This window comes from Sus scrofa, chromosome 9 (genome assembly GCF_054392235.1).
Source record: "Sus scrofa isolate SSC_HxYL_T2T_F1_AM1 chromosome 9, Sscrofa_HxYL_maternal_Yorkshire_Landrace_v2.0, whole genome shotgun sequence".
In the NCBI taxonomy this organism is placed as follows: domain Eukaryota; kingdom Metazoa; phylum Chordata; class Mammalia; order Artiodactyla; family Suidae; genus Sus; species Sus scrofa.
In genome coordinates, this window is record NC_139391.1 from 98167726 (window position 1) to 98180561 (window position 12836).

The 12836-nt window shown below is 40.1% G+C and overlaps 1 protein-coding gene across 1 annotated transcript in view; it reads right to left on the reverse strand.

The window, feature by feature from the left end:
- Positions 1-312: 312 nt before the first annotated feature.
- Positions 313-12836, reverse strand: part of CROT (carnitine O-octanoyltransferase) — a 44850-nt gene continuing 32326 nt past the window's right edge. Inside the window, 5 exon segments of the mRNA NM_001243217.1 lie at positions 313-1164; positions 4402-4521; positions 4643-4736; positions 4826-4904; positions 6465-6588. Of these exon segments, the coding sequence (NP_001230146.1) occupies positions 1044-1164; positions 4402-4521; positions 4643-4736; positions 4826-4904; positions 6465-6588 (538 nt within the window). The 3' untranslated portion in view covers positions 313-1043.

A 12836-nucleotide genomic window follows, 5' to 3' on the forward strand; every position in this document is an offset into this window, starting at 1 on the left:
ATTCCTGGCACCAAATAGAGTCCACGTTAGAGTGCCAAATGATCAGCGACCACATAGTGTGTGCCAGCCACCGGGCAGTGGGTGAGGCCACCTGAGACTTCCTAGCCTCAGCCAGAATCCTGGTAACGGCATTTGCATCACTAACTCAGGCAAGACAGCAGCAGAACCATCCAAATAGGCACAACCGGCAGACACAATGGTGAGAGATGATCCACCATTATAAGCGACAGTAAGTTTTGGGTGATCACATAAGTGATCAGAAAGCAGAGGGTCAAACAGGAATCAATCACTTAGACACAAAACAAGAAGATATGTGATTCTGAGAATTTTATTTTCATTGAGTAGAAACTACAAAATTGAACAAAGGAAAAAAATCCTGAGAATCTGATTTCATACTTAGTTCTTTTAAAGTCACTGACTTTAAATATAAGTGCTTTAATTTTATACTCACAAAACTATAACAACATACTATAATAAATTTTGTTAGGGTTTTTTGTGTGTGTCAGAGGATATAAACCTCCTAACTACAACCTAATTCTTCTGCCTGTCCAACACAAACTCTTTCTAGAATAAATTGTAGTGGTCTTTCCGGAACATGGGCTTGTACCCCTATAGAATCAATCATTTCAGGGAAATTAGCATCCAATCATGGATTTCATATCCTTTGGCAACTAGAAAATTTAAAGTGCTTGAAAGACAGACCCTATGATGATGTTCAAAAAGAAGACTTACTGCCTATACAGGTACCAACAACTGTATTTAAGAGAGTAAGATCTGCATTGTTAAAATTGATAGATTTGCATTGTTGAGGCTTAAACTCTGCATAGTTCCATAGTCCCATCATAATTTGCATTGCTGCTGCAAGAGAGGAAGTTAAAAATATTTCTATTTTCTATGTCAGGATAAATTTAGAGAGCATGATTCTACTAATTTCTACATTTAACAAGTTTCCTTCACTCAATATTCCTATATATTTCACCAACCCACTCCCAGCACCTAGTTTCATGACATATTTTGCTAAATGCTTAGTAAATGATTAGTCTCTAAAGCTTAGCAATGTTCATCAGCTGCATCATATCATGGAAAGCACAAAAAACCTGCTGAACTAGCTTTTCTGCATCAGTTTCCGGACATGATTTCCAGGCTGTACAGGACACAAGAAATCTGTGAAGCACAAAGAATACATGGTTACATACAATGCAAAAATCAACAGAAAAAGCTCTGAGTGGTGGTGGTGAATAGAGCCATGGCCTTTATCCCCGCTGTTCACATAGGAAATAGATGAAATACGTACAGGATTTCCTGCTCACATTAGGTAAATGTAACCTGGCAAAATAGATAGTAAAGCCATATTTATATGTAATGCTAAGAAAAGCTAATTTACCACATGACTAGAATGACTAGAGCCTAAGGATGAAAGGGAACAACAAAAAACTAGCCAGAGCTCAAGAGTGCTCTGGAGTCAGGTCTTACTGGGTTAAACAAACCTATCTTTTCCTGAATAAGACTTTCCTAATATGCCCCAAAGAGAATGAGTTAGAGTATGAATTCACACTGCAGTGAAACTTGAACTATTTTTAAAGAAGAATGTCATGCTTGATAGTGCTTGAAGAAAATTTAATAATAAAATAGAGAAAGAGGGATAAAAGGAGAGAAAGGCTGTTTCTAGAAAAGCCAAAGGCAAATTCTTGAAACTAAGACATGCCATCCACCACCGTGTCCTTTCTAGCTCTTCCTGGTGAAGAAATCCCCTAACTGGCTGATGATACAAGTGGCCCCAGGAAGCTGAAATCAATAGGACAGAAGCCTGGCTTCTGGGGAGCAGAAACCTAGCCACCAACTCTCTTGGAATTAGCTGTCCCCTTTCCAGATACATGAACTTTCTACAGCAAAACATGCTTCATGTTCAAGTTAAAACCAAAATGTTGTGTAAAATAAAGCTTTGTGGATGACCATGCAATTTTTCTATTACTAAAAGACAGTAAAGTACACATCTTTGACATACATTTTAGATTAAGCAGAATGAAATAAAAACACGTTTTGGCCCATGTTTATGTGGGTCATATCTGGCCCAGTAATGATGAAACGGTTTGGTTTATATTTACTGAAAGATATACAGGAACCTACACCGAGTCCTGCCTTGTTTTCACCTAATGATTGACAATCACTAGGCATTTTCTAGCTACACTGTGCATATAATTCTCAAATATTTAGCATCTAAATATTTCTTTGCAAAGATTAACAATTTCTACTCACGTTAAATTTTTTAAAAATTCAGTTATCTTTTTAAATTACAGCAAGAACAATCTTTCCTATATGTCCAATTCATAAAAGAAATAAAGAAAAATTAGGAATAATAGAGAAATGGTTAAATTATGGAAATCCATAAGACTAGTCATTATTTAACCAACTATCCAGCATATTTAATGACATTGGGAAATGCTTGAAAAATAGAGAATGCAATTTAAAAATATGGCACTAAAATATTTAAAATATGATCTCAATTTATAAAAATTTATACACACATAACCTATATACACTATAGATTAAAAAGATAACAGTTTATTCTGTAATAGAAATGTTAACTTTTAATAATTTTTGCTATATCTTAACAAATTTTTTACAATGAGCATGAAGTACATTTAAAATAAAATGCTATTTCAAAAATAAACCAATTTTCTCCAAGTCACATATTTTCAGGCTTAACAATGAATAAAAAAAATTCTGTCCAGAGAATTTCCATGTATTACAATTGACAACAATTTTGGGTGTATACACAGTAATGACTCATAAACGTACGTATACACCTTGGCTCTGACCTCTTTGCTGAACTTCCTGATACATTCTCTTGTACATAAATACAACAAATGCCTGTATTAGCAGAAATGTCAACCACTATGTCCAAAACAAATTTGTGGAGTCTACCCTAACCCCAAACCCATTTCTCCCCTAATTTTCTCCAACCCAGTAAATGCCTCTATCGGAATCAGCAATCCATCAGTAAATCTTACTGGTTATACCCCCAAAATCTCTCTCAAATCCCTTCTCTCCACCTTGAGAGAACTGCCTCATTCAACTTATCATCCATGCTTCCTGATTTCCTTCATCTCATTCTTGCTCATGTTACTGTCCACCTAATTTATATTTCATACAGCAACCAATGGTCCCTTTCACGTGTAAATAAAATATTTAACTTTCACGTGTAAAATTGGTAAAAATGCCTCTGATTACTCTTAGGAGGAAAGCAAAAATATTCCTTACATGTTAAGAGGCCCTACATCAACTGACTACCCCAACCAACCAGTTCCTCCGGGAGTACTGTTTTGAAAGCTCTCCAGGTGATTCTCATGCGCACTCAGGGTTGAGAACATTGCCCTATCAGCTTGACCTCTTGTGTGCCTCTCTTCCATCTCTTCTACCACCTTCCCACCCCATTGCTAATTTATAGCTATACTGCCTTTGTCTTGTACCTTATAAATGCGAAGTTCTTCCCTCCCCCGCGACCTGTATACTTATGTTCAACACCAAAGTCATTGTGAAACATTTGCTGAGTGCAATAAATTTATGAGGCATTGTTACCAAGCTGGAGATACAGAAACAAAGACCCATGTTCCTGCAGGCTTACAGTGTAGGAAGCCAAGAAAGATAACATACAAACATACATACACACTCCTATCAGGTGGTTATAAATGTTAAAATGCAGCAGGTGTGTGGGGGGAAGGAAGGAATGTGTTATTTTAGGTGGTTAGGGAAGGCCTCTCAGATGAGACCATGTATTTGTATGACATAAGGGAACCATCCTTGCACCCATTTCAAGGAAGACACTACTAGGTAGAGGAAATCATGACAGTGAGGGCCTTTTGGAGGGAGCTTGCTTGGCAGGTTCAAGGTACAAGGCGGCAGTGCGGCTGGAGTGGAGTGAAAGGGTGACAGTGTTGAAGGAGACGGAGTCAGAAAGGCAGATGAGAGCTAGATGGTGCAGGGTCTCAGAGGAGGATCAACATCCTTTTCTGCATATAAACTAATTTACCTAGTCTCTCGTCTTGGCCTCAGTACTGTCTACGACTACACCAATCACCACGTGTTTATGTACCATCAGATTTTATCTGAACTTAAGATCAAACACCTTGGGTAGAATGAATATGGTAATACGTGTACTGATTTTTGTGGAGGATGATATGATTACTGAATCAACTTTAAATGATGTTCTGCACAAAACATCTAAAGGACTGATTTGACAAATGTCTCAAAAGCAGGAAAGAGAATTGTTTCAATGGCTAAGTGGTAAAAACAAATGTCCATGCAGCAAGTGACAAATGACAACACTATCATAACCACACGGTAGAAAAGAGATTCAAACAATAAAAGTGAGCACAGTAAGAATAAAAAGAGCAGCCTCACCTGTCATCTCTGATGTGATAGAAAAATCCATAGCCATTGTGTACCATTGGAACCACTGCTCCCTGGATTCTAAAATAACCAACCAGACTTGTTGAGAGGACAAAGTTTCCACCTCCTCCACTGTACAGAACAAAGAAAGGATATTTTATTAGGCTTACAGACGCTTACCTGGCTTCTGAAAAGCTTTTAACATTCAGGGAGAAAGAAACTGATGAAGTTACAAAAAACACAGTTCTATTACCTTCTGGAGAAAAGTGGGTCTGTAAAGAGTTCTGGAACAGGAAGACCTTCCTCTTTTGCTATGAGTGACAGACCTAAAAGATGACGGTCAAATCCTGTAAGAAAACCCCAAATCTCAAGTTAGAAAACAATTTTCAGCATGAGAGAATTTTTTTAAAAGTCAGAATAATTCTAGTGTGAGTACCTTTTCCAGCTGAACAATCTTTCATCATTTTATTATGTTTTGCAAAAGCTTCTAACATCTTGTGCTGCCGCTCAGAAAGCTGTGTTTAAAATCAAGAGATATTTCAATAACAAACTGTTCAGAAACCAAAAAAATAAAAAACCTGAGCTCAAAGTAATAAGGATCTGGGTAACTTGGGAGGGAAAAAAAACTTCTAGAAAGAGCCTGAGACATATAGACACATAGATCTGTGTCTCTTCCTTACTTCTTCCAATTCCTTTTCTTTCCTATAGGCCCTGTAACTTAATTTTTTCTCCAGCAACAAGAAAACAGGAACTGCGGGCAGCTCCAAAGTGACATTTACAAGTGTAAAGACAGAAGCAATTACGATTTCAAAACTAAAGCATAACCCAGAGTTCCCATCATGGCTCAGTGGTTAACAAATCCGACTAGGAACCATGAGGTTGCGAGTTCGATCTCTGGCCTTGCTCAGTGGGTTAAGGATCTGGCATTGCCATGAGCTATGGTATAGGTCACAGACATGTCTTGGCTCTGGCATAGGCTGGAGGCTACAGCTCTAATTCAACCCCTAGCCTGGGAACTTCCATATGCCGTATGAGTGGCCCTAGAAAAGGCAAAAAGACAAAATAATAATAATAATAAAACTAAAGCATAACTGTACAAAAATGATAATGAAGCAGCTCTAGTAAGATAAAATAACATATACATTTCTATGTCTATCAAAACTAAAGACACAAACATAATACCAAAATAGCAGTAGAAAATACCCCTTTGTCTAAATGCTTCAAAATAAGTATAAAACAAAACATACAAAGTTTTTCTGGTTCTAACACATGAAGAAAAGAATCTGACTTGAAAAATATTCAACCACATCAAGAAAAGCTTCCTCCTATCACAAGGGCCAAGATATGGAAACAACCTAAATGTCTATCAACAGAGGAGTGGATCAAGAAGATGTGGTACATACACACAATGGATTATTACTCAGCCATTAAAAGGAAAGAAGTAACGGCACTTGCAGCAACATGGATGGACCTAGAAGTTATCATGCTAAGTGAAGTCAGTCAGTGAGACACAAACATCATATGCTATCGCTTATATGTGGAATCTGAAAAAATGACACAATGAACTTTGCAGAACAGATACTGACTCACAGACTTTGAAAAACTTATGGTTTCCAAAGGAGACAGCTGGGGGTGGGGGAGAAGGGCTGGGGGTTTGGGATGGAAATGCTATAAAATTTGGTTGTGATGATCATTGTACAACTGTAAATGTAGTAAAACTCACTAATTAAAAAAAGAAAAGAAAAGAAAAGCTTCTTCCTGAAGGTACTTTGGCAGTCTGCATTTTATGGGTGTTATTCTAAAGTCAGATCAATAGTTGTGAAATACTCAAAGCATCGAGGAAATTGCCTAGAAGATGACACAATTATGCTTTTTGTGTCATATCTCTTGTTTCTAATTCTTTCTAAGTACACACTTCACGGGTAAAAGAACAAATGTTTGAAAATTTCAGGAAAAAAGAAAGATTTGAAAGTGTTCTACTGATCCAAGTAATTGAATAGGTTACTTATTCAAGGGCCAAGCTTCCTTTAGAACAAAAAAATAATCTTGTTAATTTTTTCTTTTCAAATACTCACACTGGTAGAAGGATCCTGCATGGACTGGCACCAACTAACTGCTTCTACTGTACATGACCGCATGGTTTCTGTACGGCCATGATAAAAGTATCTTGTCATAGCTGTTTCATAGCAGCAACCAGGGCTACAAGAAAAAATGAAAATAAGAGAATGTGTCATAAGAAAGAAAATGCTCTAATGTTATTACGGAGAGAGTTTACCTAATAAAGTGGGCTTTGGTCAGAGACTAAGTTCTACAATACAGATGAGAGTTGAGACTCTCAATAACCAAGAGGCCATATCAAAGAGCAAACAATACTCTGGTTTGGAATAACAGGAAATGTGTCAAAGGCTTGGCTGGGGAGTTCCCGTCCTGGCGCAGTGGTTAACGAATCCGACTAGGAACCATGAGGTTGCGGGTTCGGTCCCTGCCCTTGCTCAGTGGGTTAATGATCCGGCGTTGCCGTGAGCTGTGGTGTAGGTTGCAGACGCGGCTCGGATCCCGCGTTGCTGTGGCTCTAGCGTAGGCCGGTGGCTACAGCTCCGATTGGACCCCTAGCCTGGGAACCTCCATGTGCCGTGGAAGCGGCCCAAAGAAATAGCAAAAAGACAAAAAAAAAAAAAAAAAAAAAAAAAAAAGGCTTGGCTGCTGTCATGTTGTATATGTTGGTGTCTGTGATAGGTGGCCTCTAAGATGCCTCCAGGGATCCCTGCCTCTTGCTACTGACTCCCTGGTATAAGCCTTCAAGGTGAGTGTGAGATAGACTTAGTGTCTTCCTTCTAATGGAAGGAATATGACAAAAGTGAGTGATGAGATAGTAACTGTGAAATCAGATTACAAAGAGAGCTCTCTCATTTCCTTACCAAGAAGAGAACCAGCTATCATGCTGCAAGCTGCTCTACAGAGGTGCTCAGGTGGCAAGAAACCTCTGGACAGCAGCTGGGGAGGAAATGAGCCCTACTAATAAACATGTGAGTGAGCCTGGAAAGGGCTCCTCATGGAGGAATACCTTCAGATGAGGAAACATCCCTGGCTACACTCTAACTACAAGCTCACAAGAGACCTGAAGGCAGACAGAGCTAAGCTGCACCTGTATTCTTGACAAAAAAATGTTAGAGGATAAATGTTCATTGTTCTAATATGCCACTAAAATCTGGGGTAATCCATTACACAGCTATAGATAATACAGAGTCCTTGGCCTATAGTTCCCTCATATAGAATGTGAAGGACTGCAGAATTAAATAAAAGCATTATTTAAGAAGTTTCCTAGGTGCTGTTTCCCTAGGTTGGAGAATGATTTAATAATTTTGGTATAAAGTTCTTTTACTTTTCCACTGATAGGAATTTAGAGTTAGGAATTTAGAGTTAAAAGTTCAAATGGAATTAGAGTAAAAGGTCTGAACATGGGCATTAAGAGGGCTTAGTTATTGAGTCTCCTCTGTTCAGTGTTTCAATAAGACTGCCTCTGAGATGAAAGAGTATCCTTGTAAAATGTCAAGCAGAGAGTGTAAAAAATTTAAACCACTAAAATGACATACTTTAAAAAACAAATTAAAAATAAAAGCAGGAAGAATTAATGAAGTATTATCACTACTCTGCAACCTCTAATGAAATCATAGATCTTGTTAATGATATCAAACAGCCATTAAAACCACTGGGTAAAAATAAAATCAGAGAGGAAACTTTATAATGGACATTGGCTAACAACTAAACTTGCTCTCAATCTGAATGAGATGAGATAGGGAACAAATAACATTAATTATCTCATTTACTTTTATTTAAAAAAATAACTGATAACTAGTCTTAAGTTTCCAAATCTAACTACCAGCTTACAGCAAACATGGGAGATAGAGAAACAATGTTTAACAATTTTTTTTTTTACTTAAAGGGAAAATAAGATAATAATATAAATGTATGCTAACAGATACAATGTAACAAGATGCAGTCAAGAGTGGAGTACAGAGATGTATGAAAGCACAGTGTATACACTACTGAGATTAAACTGATATTATTCAAATTAGGTTCCTATAAATTTAGGATGTTAAATGTAACTGCCAAGACAGCCATAAGTAAAAAAGCTTTCAAAAACAGAGGAAAAGAAAGAATAGGGAAATCAAAATGGTACACCCCAAAAACTCCACTCAACACTAAAAAAGGCAGTAATGGAAGAACTCAAGAACAAAAACACGTAAGACCTACAGAAAACATAGCTAAACGGCAGCATTCTCCCTATCAGTAGTTATCTTAAATGTAAGTAGACTGAACTCTCCAATCAAAGGCAGTGATTGGTAGAAAGAACAAAAACCACAGTCTACCCTTACATGGTCCAAAAGAAATTCACTTTAGTTATTATTTTGGCCATGATGTGCAGCTGCTTGATGTGGGATCTCAGTTCCCAGACCAGGGGCTGAACACAGGCAGCAGCAGTGAAAGTGCCAAGTTCTAATCACGATGCCACCAGGGAATTCCCAAGAGATTCACTTTAGATATCAAGATACTAAAAAGTTAAAAGCACAAAGATCAAAAAAGACAGTAATCAAAAAAGTTGGAGTATATATTCTTTTTTCACTTTAAGTGGTTGTATTATTAGACAAAATACATTTTAAGTAAAAAGGTTGAACAAGACAAAAAGGACATTACATATTGATAAAAGCCTTAATTCATCAAGATATAACAAATATAAAGATACATGCACCAGGAGTTCCTGATGTGGTGCAATGGAATCAGCAGTGCCTCACCAGTGCTGGGACACAGGTTCAATCCCTAGGCTGGCACAGTGGGTTAAGCATCTAGTGTTGCCACAACTGTGGCTTACATTGCAACTGAGGCTTAGATGTAATCCCTGGTGCAGGAACTCCATGTGCATTGGGGCAGCCAAAAAAGAGAGGATTTGAACAACACTATAAACAATTAGACCAGAAGACATATATAGAATATGCCACTCAGGAACATCAGAATACAAATTCTTCTCAGGTGCATGCACATGGGACATTCTCTAAGATAGACCATCATTTGGTCACAAAATAAGTCTCAATAAATTTAACAAGACTAGAATCATACAAAGTATCTTCTTTAATGACAGTGGGATGAAGCTAGCAAACAATATCAGAAGAAAAACTAAAAATCTCACAAATACGTAGAAATAAGACAACACGCTTTTAACCAAGTGATTAGGGAGAAATCACAAGGTAAATTAGAATACACCTTGAGATGAATGAAAAGTAAAACACAACATACCAAAACTTATGGAATGAGGAAAAGCACTGTTCAGGGGGAAATTTATGGCTCTAAATACTTACATTGACAAAAGACCACCTCAAATCAGTAAACTAACTACACACTTCAAGGAACTAGAAAAAAGAAGAGCAAACTAGTCTCAAAGCCAGCAAATAAGAAAATAAGATTAGAGAGAAACAAACCACAGAAACGAAAAATAGATAAAGTTAACTAAACCAAAAGTTGGTTCTTTTAAAAGACCAACCAAATTGATAAGCTTTTAGCTACACTGACAAAGAAAAAGGGGGGGGGGTCTCAGACAAGATGGCAGAGGAGTAGGGGGACACGTTCACCCTCTCTCACAAACACAACAAAAAAAGCACATCTACAGAATAAATGACTCGCACAGAACAGCAACCAATCACTGGCAGAAGAACCTAAACTCCAATAACGGCAAGAAGTTCGTGACAGTACTAGGCAAAACAAGAGAAAAGAGGAGAGTGAGAGAAGGTGAATCCGAGCTGGACGGGCGCTCCCGAAAGGGAACTGAGGAGGAGAAAGGGATCCCGCACCCTGGAAAGTCACCTACTCGGGGGAAAGATCAAATGAACCAGAGGAATCTCCAGATGCAGAGAAGAGTGTAGCAGTAAGTTGGAGTACTGAAAAGCCGATCAAGAACCGAACAGACCATCTGAACTACGGACACAGTCACCAAAAACTGAGATGCCCGGGTGGGGGCTGGGCACCGAGTCCTCGGCTCCAGAGGTTAGTCCCCGGGAAAGGGCTGGGAGCGGGGGGGAGGGGGGGATGGAGCAGAAACTGCTTGGGAGGTCTAGAAACCGGTCTGTCAAGTTTGACGGGGCAGAGACTGCCTGGGAGACTAGAAAACAAAGCTGTCGCAGAGGAAGGGAGCAATACTCTAGGGGCGGGGAAGTGGAAAGCCGCATCAGAGGGAACCTGGGAGAAGAGCCTGCTCTGCGCCCATGCTGGGGAGGGGAGAGAAGAAGGGGTGGGTCCCCACAGAATACTCCTCACGCCACAGCAAGCTTACAGGCCCGCTAGCTAGCTGAAAGCTGTGCTTCCCAGTGCATCCCCTCCCCCCACCTCCACCACTCCCTACGCTCTCACCAGACCTGGGGCTGCCTGCCATCCAGGAGGGCTGGCCTCAACAATTGCCTGAAGCCTACCACCGCAGGGACTGTCCCTGCACAGGCCTGCTTGCCCTTTGGAGGGGCTACACTTCCGCAGAGCAGCACCAAACACCACCAGCCCCCGAGAAAAGGCCTGCAGCCCAGAAAAGCTAGAACAAGCCTAGCCAGGCTGTGAATAGATCTGCCTAATTCTTGGACGGTCTTTCTGAGTCGGGCTGCCCTGGGGAGGAGCCTCTTGGGTTTTCAGCAGCCCTGCTACCTGCCCAAGCCCCCAGGGGGTGCCGAGACCTAGTGGATCAGCTGCATAGGACTGCCAGCTCCAGGCAGGACCCCCTGCAGCCCAGAAAAGCTGCAACAAGCCTGGCCGAGCCATGAAAAGATCTCAGACGGTCTTTCTGAATCGGGCTGCCCTGGGGAAGAGCCTCTTGGGTTTTCAGCGGCCCTGCTAGCCTCCAAAGCCCTCAGGGGGTGCCCCACTCCCACGGAATAGCTGCTCAGCACCACCAGCCCCCTGGAGGAGCCCCTGCAGCCCAGAAAAGCTGCAACGAGCTTGGCCAGACTGTGAAAAGATCCACCTACATTCTCAGGCCGTCCTTCTGAGTTGGGCTGCCCTAGGGAAGAGCCTCTTAGGTTCTCAGTGACCCAGATAGCTGCTCCAGCCCCCAGGGGGTGCTGCACTCCTGAGGAATAGCTGCCCAACACCACCAACCCCCTGCAAGAACCCGACAGCCTAAAAACACCAGAGCAAGCGCTGCCTGACCGAGTGAAATCTGCTACCATCGTGGTGTGGACCTCCCAGTCCTGTCTACCCTCAGGAAGTCCTCCTTTGCTTCAAAGAAACCCTGTTAGCCCCATCAACACTCCAGAAAAGCCACACTGCCTCAAAAAAGATTGACCAACAACACCAGCCCTCAGGAAATATTCCACGGCAGTGACAAGGCAAACACTGCCCGATAACGGAGATTACAACTCCCTCAGGAGAAAGAAAACAACAAGCAAGATGAAGAAGCTGAGAAACCACCCCCAGTCAAACCAACAGGAAAACTCACCTAAAACAGTCAACAATGAAACAGATCTCTGCAGTCTGACAGACCTGGAGTTCAAAAGAGAAATAGTGAAAATACTGAAGGAATTAAGAGAAGATATGAACAGTAATGCAGATACCCTCAGAAAGGAACTAGAAAATATAAGGAGGAGCCAAGAAGAACTAGAACATTCATTTGCAGAGATGCAAACTGAACTAAGGGCAGTAAAAACCAGAATGAATAATGCAGAAGAACGAATCAGTGATATGGAAGATAGAATAATGGAAATCACCCAATCAGGTCAGCAGACAGAAAACCGAATTAAAAACAGGAAAGCAATATAAGAGAATTATGGGATAATATAAAGTGGGCCAATCTACGCATAATAGGAATTCCAGAAGGAGTAGAAAAAGATAAGGGGATGGAAAATATATTTGAAGAAATTATCGATGGAAACTTCCCAAATCTAAAGGATACTGGGTTCAAGATACAAGAAGCACAGAGGGCCCCAAACAAACTGAACCCAAATAGACCCACACCAAGACATATCATAATAAAAATGGCAAAAGTTAGTGATAAAGAGAGGATCCTAAAGGCAGCAAGAGAAAAGCAGAATGTTACCTACAAGGGAACCCCCATAAGAATATCAGCTGATTTCTCTACAGAAACACTACAGGCCAGGAGGGAATGGCAAGAGATATTTAAAGTGCTAAAAGGAAAAAATATGCAACCTAGAATACTCTATCCAGCAAGAATATCATTTAAAATAGAAGGGGAAATAAAAATTTTTCCCAACAAACAAAAACTTAAAGAATACAGCAACACAAAACCCAGGTTAAAGGAAATATTGAAAGGGCTTCTCTAAACCAAAAAGAAAGGAAGGAAAGGGAAGAAAAAAGAAAAGAAAAAAAAAAAAAGAAGAAGAGGAAGAACTAGGACTGAGGAAACTGCAATCAGAGAGCAGTCACTCAAATAAGCCAGCATACAGATTTAATCATGA